This window comes from Eremomyces bilateralis (genome assembly GCF_010015585.1).
Source record: "Eremomyces bilateralis CBS 781.70 unplaced genomic scaffold P152scaffold_3, whole genome shotgun sequence".
Lineage (NCBI taxonomy): Eukaryota > Fungi > Ascomycota > Dothideomycetes > Eremomycetales > Eremomycetaceae > Eremomyces > Eremomyces bilateralis.
Window position 1 is genome coordinate 692,307 of NW_022985069.1, and position 13,080 is coordinate 705,386.

General features: G+C 52.8%; 3 protein-coding genes across 3 annotated transcripts; all 3 read left to right on the forward strand.

Moving 5' to 3' along the window:
* Positions 1–990: 990 nt before the first annotated feature.
* P152DRAFT_464377 (spindle pole body interacting protein) lies at positions 991–3,525 on the forward strand (the record flags this gene model as incomplete). The annotated part of the gene is made up of 3 exons (XM_033680563.1): positions 991–1,559; positions 1,608–1,668; positions 1,717–3,525. The coding sequence occupies 3 exons, from the start codon at positions 991–993 to the stop codon at positions 3,523–3,525; spliced, it is 2,439 nt and encodes an 812-aa protein (XP_033537183.1).
* Positions 3,526–4,189: 664 nt separating this feature from the next.
* On the forward strand, positions 4,190–10,417 carry P152DRAFT_410483 (uncharacterized protein). The gene is made up of 4 exons (XM_033676955.1): positions 4,190–4,350; positions 4,401–4,575; positions 4,633–9,084; positions 9,134–10,417. Exons 1-4 carry the CDS (start codon positions 4,343–4,345, stop codon positions 10,331–10,333), a joined length of 5,835 nt encoding a protein of 1,944 aa, XP_033537184.1. The 5' UTR covers positions 4,190–4,342; the 3' UTR covers positions 10,334–10,417.
* A 165-nt stretch (positions 10,418–10,582) lies between these two features.
* Positions 10,583–13,031, forward strand: P152DRAFT_429656 (translation initiation factor eIF-3b). The gene is made up of 3 exons (XM_033677367.1): positions 10,583–10,904; positions 10,953–12,489; positions 12,544–13,031. The coding sequence occupies exons 1-3, from the start codon at positions 10,645–10,647 to the stop codon at positions 12,937–12,939; spliced, it is 2,193 nt and encodes a 730-aa protein (XP_033537185.1). The 5' UTR covers positions 10,583–10,644; the 3' UTR covers positions 12,940–13,031.
* Positions 13,032–13,080: the final 49 nt, after the last annotated feature.

Sequence of the window (13,080 nt, forward strand, 5' to 3'; positions counted from 1 at the left end):
GGGGGGATAGGTGGGAGGCAGTGTCGCGGGTGGTGAGCCAGGAGCGGTCGCCTTTGGTGGCGCTGGTGGGGGTGTGGTCGGGGGTTTCGGAGAGGTCGCGGGGTGCAGAGAGGTCGCGGTTTGCGGACGGGGTGGAATGCTTTAGCGGAGAGGTTGTTGGTGTCGCTCCTCGTACGGTTGAAGGAGATTTGCCTAGGCCGTGAGGAGAGTCTGGTCGGCGGAAGGGCGAGGCTCGAGGAGAGCTGAAGGACAGTGGTGAGGGTTTGAATGGGGAAGACTGGTTCAAGTTAGTCATCAGGTCGGTTTCTGGCCATATATGGATACGCACCATTTTCACAGGGTATTGCTCAATTCGTCCTTCACTGTCTTCTCGTCGACTTATGTTTATTTGAAGTGCAGTTGTGACATCAAGGTTGATGTGGGATGAATGTATGTTGAATGTTTACAATTGAACTAATTGGGTTTAGCGCATTATTTAAGCTCCCGGCGCTAAAATGGCGGGCGACAGGGACCGCGACTGCTTGTTCGGACTCCATATCGTTTCGCCGAGAGTGGGAGACTCGTCGATGATCCAGGTGTGCACTTCTGTCTTCTCATACTACCATGTGAAGTAATAGATGAGAGAAGAAGAGTGTTTGGTCTCTGAAATTTTGATTTTCCATAGAATATACTGTTCTGTGTTTCGATTCCCCTCCAAGCGACTGCTAGCATCTATATCAGGAGAAGTGTATCTCGGCGATCCAATGCGAAGTGCGCAATGAGTATTAGGTGAGGAGACACAAATAACAATTGTCACTGGATGTCAAAGAGACTCGGATTAAAGAGATTGGAGAGAAATCAGCAGTCATGGCTTCAGCCCTACCTCATCGACCACCTCCTCCCCCTAAAGACCAACTCGGCGCATCAAGTTTCCACGATGCGACATATCCACGACATCCCCGATCTCGCTCTCCTTCGGGGGGAGCCAGCGCAACTCAGTCAAACGGCACGATGCCGTTTCCCGAGTTTTCGGTCGACGAATCCGCCATCGACTCCAAGAACCTACCACCAGCGCCGTCCAACCGCAGCGGCTCTCCGACACAGGAATATATCGCGCAGGAAGTCTCACAGTATCCCGTCCAAGGGGCCGAAAACCATGTCGAATATATCCTGGTTGCATCCTTCGACATCGACCGCGGATCCGTCATGGAACATCAATTTCCGGGGCCGATAAGTGGGGACGAGCATATGCTCGCGGAGCTGATGTTGCCCGACCAGGCGCATATGCGGAATCAGGACTGGACGATCTTTTTCCTGCATAAAGATACCACTGCCGAGGAAGAGGCAAGGGCGGAGAGGAGACAGAGGAGGGAGCTGAGACAACAACAGAAGGCGAACGCGGAGAACAGCGAGCAGCTGGACCCGATCGCGCGTGCCGGAGTTGAACTAGAACGGAACGAGGACACTGATGAGGAGTATGACTCGGAGTTGGATAATGATCCAGAAGACGATTCCGAAAATCCTCCATTGATATATGTGCTTAATTTGGTGAATATGAAGCAGGATAATACCGTGAAAAGGTGAGTGCTCATTGATGCCTGCAGCGTATGGATACTGACATGTCGTAGAGGAGCTATTGTAAAGGCGATGGCGATATGTACAAGACATCCATTCCTACACATCTACAAAGTAAGTTCTATTAGGTTCCAGATTAAAAACGATTGCTAACCTATCCAGCCACTACTTCTCCTTGCCCTAGATGAGTACTTTAAGGCCCCTGTCCCGGAGACATTGGCGTCTCTCTACAATGCCGTCAACTCGATGGACTTGTCACTAATGCCTCGTTTAAACCCACTCGAGCGGCACATCCTGCAAGCAAGCGATGCTAAAGACATGTTCATCGAAAAGTTCGATATAATGATCCAGCAACGGATGATCGAAGACGCGAAACACGAGTCCATGACCTCCAACTCTTCCGATGCTTCCGCCCCTGCTCCTGCCCAACGACGATATGCCCTCCCACGAGATACCCACGAATTCGATTCTCGCGTCCTATACAACGGCGTTCCCGTTCCCGTCAAAGTCCCTGCTGCTATCTCGCCGGAGACCGTCGGCGACTTCTCACTGATCAAACTGATCCAAACCTTCTCCGCTCCACATGCCACATCTCCGCAGCCGTTCGCATTGCATGCACATCTCACTACCTCCGGTGCATATACCCACCCGATCATCGTCCTCGTAAACGCCCTCCTCACCCAGAAACGCATTATCTTCCTCGGTCACAACCAACCCTCTGGCAGCGTTGCAGAAGCGGTCCTGGCATCCTGCGCATTAGCATCAGGCGGCGTCCTCCGTGGCTTTACACGACATGCTTTCCCCTACACCGATCTCACCAAGATCGACGATTTGCTGAAAGTCCCTGGTTTTATCGCCGGTGTCACCAATCCCGCCTTCGCACACAAGCCCGAATGGTGGGATCTCCTCTGTGATCTCCCCACCGGGCGTATGAAGATCTCCCCGAAACTCGAGCCCGCACCCATCACCGAAGGCCTTGTGTCCTTTCAGCAAATGGGCCATGCTCCTCCCTCTCACCACGGCTACTCCCACCACCACGCCCCCTCCTCTATGAACTCCTTCTCCGCCGCCGTCGGCGCCGGCATCTCCGCCGCCACCAACGCTGCGAACTCCTCGTCCCCTCCCTCGTCCATCACCCTCCAAAACGACCCCACCGGCGACCACGCCTTCATGGACGCCATCTCCCACGCCATCACCAACCGCCTCGGCGAATCCGCCATCCGCTCCCGCTGGCGCGCCTGGGTCTCCCGCTTCACCCGTGTCGCCGCCGCCTTCGAGACCACCGTCTTCGGCGCGTCCGCGCTCGCCCCCGGCGCCGCGGAAATTGACGCCGATGCGCTGGGATTCGGCGTGCGGGGCCACGGCGTGGTCTGGCCGGACGAGATGGCGAAGGTGAGGGATTTGGCGGCGAACGCGTCAAGGATTGAGGGGTGGAGAGGGACGAGGACGTATTTTACGTATTTGCAGGATATGGCGAAGTGGTGGGGACGGGGTGCGGGGAGGCCGGGGGTTGGGTTACGGGGCATTGATTTGAGATACCAGTGTGATCGATTGCGGACGTTGAGGCTGGGGTATGATCAGAGCGCTTTCGTGTATAAGGCAATTGCGAGAACGGTAGAGATGGCAGGATTGGAAGGCGGGCCTTCGGCCGATGATGGAGAGAAGCTGGATCCCACGGACGAAGACCAAACGGACGACGCGGCCATTGAGCTCGAGCTCCATCGCGAAGAAGTGCGGTACGATGTCATCAATCAGATCTTACTCTCGATGCCCGAGTCACAGGGCGGGCTATTCTATCTCGGTCTCGGGCTGTTTCATCCACGGCCTGACGTCCGGGTGGCAGTGGTTGGGTTGCTGGAGAGGATCGCGGAACATCCGGCTGGACGACACTTCTGGGCGAATTTGGGACGGTTTGCGAAGCTCGCGTTCTTTCGGGTTAAGAGGGAGTTGGAAGCACAGACGAAGGCGTGAGGACTGTGAATATGGGGCGCTGAGTGTTAATTAACAATGTCGATGGAACCTATCCGCCGATATATATCTACTTCATGTCGTAACAGCGCTGTCTGGAGTATCTTCAGGACGAGAAGTAGAGTCAGAACGGCCCATATTACCGCAGTTCTTTATGGGATCAGTGAAGGAGCAAATGGATTCTGAAGGCACTTGATAAATAGTCTTTGATCAATCCTTTTCATAGTAAGCACATATGGTCTAGTTGATAGCCCCACGCGGGGTCGTCAAAGGTATTGATCCGGAAACACCAGCTGCTTGGCCCTTTAAGTGCTGTGCTTCCCTTTTTGCAGGTTCAAAGTTCGAGTCCGGTATAGAACAGCTTTTTTCAGGATTCATATTAAAAACAGCACGTGTTGACCCTCTTTCACCCAGCACTACCTCGGAGGGATTGGTATTCTCTGTCCAAAAGGGCCAGGCTGCCAGGGTCAGAACCTGAGAGATATTACTAGGTCACACCTGTAGTTATGATCGAGGTCCAACGCATTGGTAGAATTTAATTCGATACTTGATAAAGCCTCTCGTCATTGCTGGAGATACTTTATATTGGGATTGGCATGGATGGCGTAAAGCGGGCAAGCGTCATGCGCATCACAACCTCCCAATCAAGATCTACAAACTTTTTGAACACGAACCCTCCGCATCCAACCTCTGCTTACTTACTCTGTTGCTCCAAAGACGCATGGCAATTCCATAACTGTGGCGCGTCTGTATATATCACTTTATCCTATATCCTCCTAAACTATGAGTTACATCTGAAAAATCTACGCGCCGCAGCAAGATGCGCAGGTAAAATGATGTAAACCCGACCACCTTTGGCTCCTATTAACGTATCGCAGCATTCGCCGACAAGCGCTTGAGAAGCTCGCCGCTCTCTCAACCTCTTCTCATGGAGAAATTGCCGGCCATGCGGACATATCACGTCTGTGTAGAAGATGTCCTGGGCCTCCAGCCCAAGGGAAGTCGGCGAAGGGGCAAGAGGGGGGGAAGGGAAGCGTTGCAAGTGTGCCAATGGTAGGAACCGCTTCGGAAGACACGGTCAGAGAATTTCATGCTAAATTTGTGGTATAGAGCGCAGCAGAGCTCGAGTCCGTTCTAGCACTGTGCAAAGCCGGTCCATCCGTTCAAGATTTGGCACCCGCCACTCAGTTGGCTCGTCAGTTGATACCATACCTCCCCGAATCCTATTCGCAAGCGATCGAGCAATCACACATCCTGTCCGGCTTCGACTCGGCTCCTTGGGAACTTCTCACGTACCACCTTACGCATGCCCTACTTTCTCTTGGAGAGAATCATAGCTCGATTCGCAATGCCGCTATCACGTCGATCCAGCAGTACATCGATGGCTGGGAACAAGCCTCGGCGATGGTCTACAACGAGCGTCTGGAAGCAGAGAACCCGGAAACGAAAGTCTACGATGGCACGTTTCATAAGATATTGGTGCTGGCGGCATCCATGGTGGGATTCATGCGAGCGGCGACACAGCTAGCGTACTTCTGGCGCCCAATCGAACGCGTCCAAGTCATGCAAAAACTTGAGAGTGTTTTGTCCAAGCAATTTGAAATTGCTCTCGAGACGTCACTTTCCGCCATCCGGCATTACCATGGCGATGATCGCGCATTTCAGGAATGGAAGCGGTACTCGAAGCATTATGCGGTCCACGGACGACCACTTGGAGCGATGCTCCTCCGTGAAGGACTCATGGCTTTCGTGGCGTCTTGCTCGGCTACCATAATCGACCAAGACGGAAGTCTTTCTACGGATGAACTTCTTGATCGACTCTTTAAGGACTCCTACACGCCGAATCAGCCGCGAACCGCGGGACAAGAAAAGCAGGAAATGGTCGATTGTATTACTGATGTCGCTTCCACGGAGATGGATCGATTCGACGACGGCTCTGATATCCTTGAACTGGGGTCCGTATGGGACCAACGACTGGCATTTGCCGCCAAAGGGAACGTCGTCAAAGCCTACCTTTTCTCTACAGTCGCCGACTCGAGCGTATGTGATCCAGACGTGCTGATGAGCTGGATTGAGAATGCTCTCTCCGATTCAATTCAGCTGGCGGATGAAACTTTGGCTACCGTCATTCTCAAAACCACAACCATTCTCGCAAAATCACATCCAGCTATCGCAACTCACATGAGCCGTATCCTTCCAAGGATTATCGTCAAAGGCGGACTCCAGGGACGTGTCTCATTGGTCGCAGCTGAAGCTTTGGCAACTGTTCTCCAACGAACGAGCGAGGACACAGTTATCAGCACACTGTACAGCCTGGGGAACGTTCTCACGTCCTCCGCACCAGAAAATAGGACCGCGGCCGGCACCCCATTCTCTCCGTTTGTTGATGGCAATGTTGATCCTTCAAAGCTGTCTGACGATTACATCCATCCGAATGCAGGAAGCGCCCTCTCATTGGCGCCAAGCGATTCGACCGAGCCATCAAACCTCTTCGCAGCTGTGATCCAGGCGATTGTCTGCGTAGCGAGGGCCTATAGAGAAGAGAAGATAATCGCACTTGCATTGTCGATGCTCGTTCAAAAGATCGGGCGAGTCAGTAAGGCAGTCGATGCTAGAATCATCGCAGAATCAGCGGTCCTTGGCCCATACACGAGCATATCCGACTTCCGGTCGCTTCTGAAACAATACGTCAGGATGTCTCATCGCGCCCTGGTTGAGAATCTACCGCTCATTGGGGATGCAGTCGTTGCTGCTAGAAACCACTTGTCGCAAACGATCAAAGGCGATTCGGAACACTTTGAAATTTACCTCTTCCACATCCTTGAAAGCATTGTCAGCAAAGGCGACGTGCTGGACAAGGATCAGTTGAAAGAACTCGACACGGAGCTGGGTGCACAGGAGATTTCCCATCTACTTGGACCACTGGCCATGCTTGTGTCGTCGAATGCAGAGTTCCTCCCTGAACTCGAGGGCATGGAAGGCTTGCTTGCCGCCCAAAGAAACGCTTGGTTCAACCTAGTTGTACACGGGTTCAGTTTCGCCTCTCCAATGGGCAAGCGTTATCTGAAGGAGCTTCAAGTTCTGGCATACTACAGCCAACCACTCGTCCCCAAAGATCGAACCGACAAATTGGAAAGTGATATTGAACTCAATATCGTCCTTCGACGCGGAAAAAGCGCGGAACACACGGTAGAGCATAAGAAATACCTGATGGGAGCGCTGCCGGCATGCGAACACGACATTAAGTCCCTCGGCTACCCGGAAGTCGTCTTCCTGACGACCGCATATTTTGTTGAAACCCTCCGTGCGCGAGCCGGGAACTGTACGACGGTCCTCACCTACTTCCTTGACCCACGCCTTAAGGTCGGCGAGATGGGCAATTGTATGCGGGAAATCGCCGTTCATGCCGTTAACACATACGTGGTGAAGACCATGAGCGGGTCGTTCCAATCATTCTCCTCGCCCTATCTCGCAGAGCAGCTCGGTCGTATCTTCGCCTCTTGTTGCTACCGGATCACCGCGATTCAGGAAGTTGCGATTGAGTGCGCAGATTTGATCATATCCAAGGTCCCGTCAGCCTTGTGTCAACAAACTTCGCTTTTCGCTCTCCTCGACATTCTCACGATCATGTGGGATAGTTGCCTGGAGTGTGAGACTGATGAGTATGCGTGGAGGGCGACCTTCCAAACCAAACACGCGGGCTTGGAGGTGGAATTGTCCGACAGCTACGATCTCCGTCGCGTCACCCTTGCCCAGTTCCATAAACGGGCGAAGTCATGGATGGCCAAGGTTCTGGACTTAGCGCCCGTAGACGTGAAGGGGCTTCTGCAGACATATTTGTCCGAGTACGAGGAAGAGCGAGCATATGGTCACCTATCCTTGGGCCGGTCATTCGCCATTGAATTGGGCTCCACAATTCCAACGACCGATCAGCGTCTCAATGCCATTGATCCCCAACCAACGTTGGGCGTGAATACAGCATCGGATTTCGTTGCACAGTACACCATCCGCCAAGGATACCGATTCGTCGGACTTGATGGTACCCAGGATCGCGCTCATGGGGGTTGGTTGCCTCCCGATGCGGATACGATGATCCGGACGAATGCAAAACTAGACCGCTCCATGGAGGATGCCGAGAGCCTTCTCGCCGACGTCGAAAACCGGACGCTCAATCACAAGGTTGTTGCTGTGGACGAGCTTCGTGATGTGCTACGTCGCGCTGGAGCTTTGCTTTGCAAGAGTGAAAAGGATCAATGCGCCATTGTGCATCACCTTGTCGGTATCCCGTTCGCTCTTTTCACGAAGCAATCCATCAAACTCGGCATCTCGCTTTGGACTGGTGTCATTAAAGAGAACCCTCGAATGGAATCCAGGATCATCGTGGAGGTGGCTGAGAATTGGGAGACCAAAATCCACAGGCGAGTGGGCTTGTTTAATAAGGACCTCCACCATCCCAACCCTTTCTATTTGAGGCAAGAATTTGCGCCGTCAGACAAAGAATTGATCGCGAAAAAGCAAGCGGCTGTCTACAATGCGATTGCCCCCCACTTCCGCTTGCTCCAGTTCTTCCTAAGCCATTTCGGAGCATCGCGACATAGCACGCCTCAGATGCGACGGATATACCTGCGTCTCGTCCACCTTTCTCTGGATGCGATGGAATTCATTGCTGACCATCCCCTCGCCCGAGAAGCGCATCTCCACCTCGTTCTTCTTGCTTGTCAACTTCTTCAGCACTTCCCCGGCCTTGGTTTCCCGGGCCGCTGGAGACTTTTGGACCGCATCCTAACGGCCGGGCTCGCTTGGTTTTCCAACCCCCCAAGGTGGTCATTCGGTGGTAATAGACTGCAAATCAAAGCGGAGACGCATCTCATTGAATCCGTGCGGCACGCTCTTCAGAATCAGACGGCCATAGATGCCAATGTCGCCGGTGCTCTGAGAGCCAAGAAAGAGTTACTTCAAATGTTGCTCTCGGATGAGCAAATGCGGTTGCTCGTTTGGCTCTTCCCAATAGACTACGAGAATAGGCACTTCTTCTCGTCATCAGCAGCTCGAGAAACTCCACCCGAGACTACACTGGTCAATGCCGTGCGGACTGCCTGGGCGTACAAGCCTTCTGTTGCAATCAACCTGGTGCAACGGTTTCATTCCCAAGCACTATTGCGTGAAGTCCGCTGGCTCGTTCTCAATTTCCCTGAGAAGACCTTGGATCTTCCGGATGCGTTGGAGGTCTTGCTTGGTCCCTCGATGCCAACCGATGTGTCTTTCCAGTTGAAGTATCTTTTGTACTGGGCGCCAGTGAATCCCATGACTGCTGTTACTTACTTTCTCCCGGCATATGGCAACCATCCGTTCATTGTTCAGTACGCCATGCGCGCTTTGGAGAGCCATTCGGTCGATATCACGTTCTTTTACGTTCCGCAAATCGTGCAGACTCTTCGGTATGATGTACTGGAATACGTGGAGCGGTATATTGTCGAGACTGCCAAGTTCTCGCAGCTCTTTGCCCATCAGATCATCTGGAACATGAAAGCGAATGCTTATAAAGACGATAACAGCGAGATTGTAAGCACAACACTCCTATCTTTGTACTGAGAAAATACTGACTTGCCAGCCTGACCCAATCAAACCCAACCTTGACAAGGTTATGGGCAGCCTGATCTCAAGCTTTAGCCCGGAAGACCGCACTTTCTATGAGAAGGAATTCTCTTTCTTTAACGACGTGACCGACATTTCTGGAAAGCTGAAGCCCTACATCAAGAGAAGCAAGCAGGAGAAGAAGGAAAAGATTGAAGAGGAGCTACGCAAGATCAAAGTTGAGGTCGGTGTTTACTTACCTAGCAACCCAGATGGCGTTGTGATTGGGATCGATCGGAAATCTGGCAAGCCCCTACAAAGCCATGCGAAGGCGCCATACATGGCGACGTTCCGCATCAAGAAAGAATCCCCACAGATCCAGGCCGTGGACGAGGAGCAGAATGGCAAGGCTCTCACGAACGGCAATTCGCCACTACAGAAGCATCACACCGAATCTTGGCAATCGGCAATTTTCAAAGTTGGAGATGACTGCCGACAGGATGTTTTGATCTTGCAGATTATTTCTGCATTCCGAGGGATCTTCCACGATGTGGGACTGGACGTTTTCGTATTCCCGTACCGAGTCACTGCAACGGCTCCTGGCTGCGGTGTCATCGATGTGCTCCCCAACTCCATCTCACGAGACATGCTCGGCCGCGAGGCTGTCAACGGGCTCTACGATTATTTTGTCTCCAAATACGGCGGGGAAGATTCCATCCGCTTCCAAGAAGCGCGCAGCAACTTCGTGAAGAGCATGGCAGCATATAGCATCATTTCCTACCTCCTGCAGCTCAAAGACCGCCACAATGGCAACATCATGATTGACGACGCCGGCCACATCATCCACATCGACTTCGGCTTCTGCTTCGACATCGCGCCCGGCGGCGTCCGATTTGAGCGGGCCCCATTCAAGCTCACGCCGGAGATGATCTCCGTGATGGGCGGCTCGGTTAACTCGCAATCATACCGCTGGTTTGAGGAGCTGTCCATCAAGGCTTTCCTCGCCTCTCGCCGGCACTGTGAGCATTTGGTGCACATGGTCACGGTCATGTTGGAAAGCAGTTTGCCATGTTTCAAGCCGCAGACCATTCAGCATTTTCGAGATCGGTTTGTGTTGGAGAAGTCGGAGACAGAGGCTGCGGACTTCATGAAGGGCATGATCCAACGTAGCTATCATAGTTATTCGACGAAGGGGTACGATTGGTTCCAGTTGATGACGAACGGGATCCCGTATTAGGCGGGGAGTTGCTGTCTTGGTGGAGAGAAATTTCAAAACCTTACGTTTTTCTATTATACCCTATTATAATTCGATATCTACCTCCTATAAATACTTATGACTTTGAAACCGCGATGGGAGTAATTTCACCTTCATTTTAGATCTAGGCAGAGCCAACACGAAATTTGGTGATATCACGTGACCGAATCTCAAACGAGCCACAGGCGTGTGGGGCTCAAAATTCGAGGAAATTCCACCTCACGTTAAGAGTTAAGATCTCAACCCCACGACAACGCTTTCGCCTTTCACGACCACCACGATCAACCGCAACCATGGCGCCCAGCTACGATAACCTCCAGGACGAAGAGCTCATCGATGAAGATGATATCGATTTCACAGACCTGCGAGAGCAATATGAAGTGCGACTGGAGGAAGGGCTCGATACATTCGTCGTCGTGGATGGCCTGCCAAAGGTCCCGGCAGACAGCCGAGTAAAGCTCACGAAGTTCCTGTTAAGGAAATTGAATGCGGTGGGTACCGCGACGGAAGAAGGCACCTTCATGCCGCTGGACGATTCCAATACTACACTGGGGTATGATCCGTTTGACTCTCGCCTAGACTCTATCTAACATCAATGAAGATTTGCCTTCGTCGAGTTCTCCTCACCCAAAGAAGCAGTCGCGGCGATTAAGGCTTTCAACGGCACCCCATTAGACAAGAAACATACCATCGCCATCAACAAGCTCACCGACATCGATCGATATGGCAGGGAAGGTCGCGTTGAGGAAGAATATGTCCCACCAACAATCGAAGACTTCCAGGAGAGAGAGCACCTCCGATGGTGGCTCAGCGATCCGGATGCGCGGGATCAGTTCGTCATGTTCCGGGGAGACAACGTCGGCGTTTTCTGGAACGAGAAGGATGACCCACCGGAGGTGATCGTAGACCGACCCAACTGGACCGAGATGTTCGTGCAATGGTCGCCGCTAGGAACATACCTCACCTCAATACATCAACAGGGTGTACAGATTTGGGCCGGCAAATCATGGACTCGGCAGAGACGGTTCGCACATCCGTTCGTCAACCTGATCGATTTCTCTCCCAATGAAAATTACCTGGTCACTTGGTCGCATCGTCCGATCGCCGTCGATGAGAACAATCCCGGTCCGATGTCTATGGAGGAAGACGGAAAGAACTATATCATCTGGGACGTCGAGACCGGCAAGCCTCTACGATCGTTTGTTACTCTGGATATCCCGGGACCCCCCGATGAGAATGGCGAGCCGACCAAGAAGAAGCTTCAGTGGCCAGCTTTCAAATGGTCCGCAGACGACAAATACGTGGCACGCATGACCTTCGGTCAGTCAATATCAGTGTACGAGACCCCACGGATGAACATGCTTGATAAAGCGTCCATCAAGATCGAAGGCGTACAAGACTTCGAGTGGGCTCCAGCAACGGCAAAACGCGAGAGCATCAAAACGTATGAGCAGCTGCTCTGCTATTGGACCCCGGAACTTGGAAGCAATCCTGCAAAGGTCGGCTTGATGACCCTTCCATCCAAAGAAATTGTCCGAACGAGGAACCTTTTCAATGTCTCAGATGCCAAGCTCCACTGGCAATCACAAGGACAGTATCTTTGCGTCAAGGTTGACCGACATTCGAAGTCAAAGAAGTCGCTCGCCACAAACCTCGAGATCTTCCGTATCCAGGAGAAGGGCGTCCCGGTCGAAGTTGTCGATTCTCTCAAAGACACCGTCATTAACTTCGCTTGGGAGCCGAAGGGCGACCGGTTCGTTCTCATCACTGCTGGCGAGATCCCTCAATCAGCCGCCGTTCCACCCAAGACATCCGTTGTTTTCTTCTGCCCCGAGAAGGCCAAGGGCAATGCCGTTGGCAACTTCAAACATATCCGCACCATCGAAAAGAAGAACAGCAACGCCATCTACTGGTCGCCGAGGGGACGATTCGTCGTCATTGCCACCGTACACTCGCAGCAAAGCTTCGAGCTCGACTTCTGGGATATGGACTTCGAGGGCGAGAAAGACGAGAAAGATAAGGATCTCACGGCTAACTTGCAGCTGATGAACACGGCGGAGCACTACGGCATCACAGACGCAGAATGGGACCCGACCGGTCGCTTCGTCGCAACATCCGCGAGTATCTGGAAGCATACCGTAAGTACCATTGCTAAAACCCTATTTCCCGCACCGTAAACTAACAAACCCCAGGCTGAAAATGGATACCACCTCTACGACTTCAAAGGCACCGCCCTCCGCGAAGAACCCCTCGAGCGCTTCAAGCAATTCGCCTGGCGCCCCCGCCCCCCGACCCTCCTCACCAAGGAAGAGCAGAAGCACATCCGCCGCAACCTCCGCGAATACTCGAAGATCTTTGACCCGCAGGATCTGCTCCGGAAGAACAAGGCGTCGCGTGCGATCATCGAGCAGCGGCGGCGTCTGTTGGACGAGTGGCTGGCGTGGCGCGAGCAGGTGGAGGAGGAGCTGCACGATGAGGTCGCGGCGGGTTTGCCGGACATTGCGGAGGTGGTGGACGATGGGAAGAATGAGGTGATTGAGGAGATTGTGGAGGAGATTATTGATGAGACGGAGGAGATCATCGCGTGAGGGTGAGGGATACTGTCTTCGCGATAAAACGGGCGGATAGTGAGTTGTAACGTTGTTTCATTCGGCCTAGCCGTCATAGTCATGGAGCAAGGAAGGTCATCGCAAAAGAGATTCGTGGAACCCTGCATGGACATAGATAGG

Coding starts and splice junctions, on each gene's coding strand:
- P152DRAFT_410483 (XM_033676955.1), top strand. Junction 4,576..4,632: donor GCGTTGCAAGTGTGCCAATG/GTAGGAACCGCT, acceptor TTTGTGGTATAG/AGCGCAGCAGAGCTCGAGTC. Junction 9,085..9,133: donor AAGACGATAACAGCGAGATT/GTAAGCACAACA, acceptor CTGACTTGCCAG/CCTGACCCAATCAAACCCAA.
- P152DRAFT_429656 (XM_033677367.1), top strand. CDS start 10,645: ATGGCGCCCAGCTACGATAACCTCCAGGACGAAGAGCTCATCGATGAA. Junction 10,905..10,952: donor GATTCCAATACTACACTGGG/GTATGATCCGTT, acceptor ACATCAATGAAG/ATTTGCCTTCGTCGAGTTCT. Junction 12,490..12,543: donor CGAGTATCTGGAAGCATACC/GTAAGTACCATT, acceptor AACAAACCCCAG/GCTGAAAATGGATACCACCT.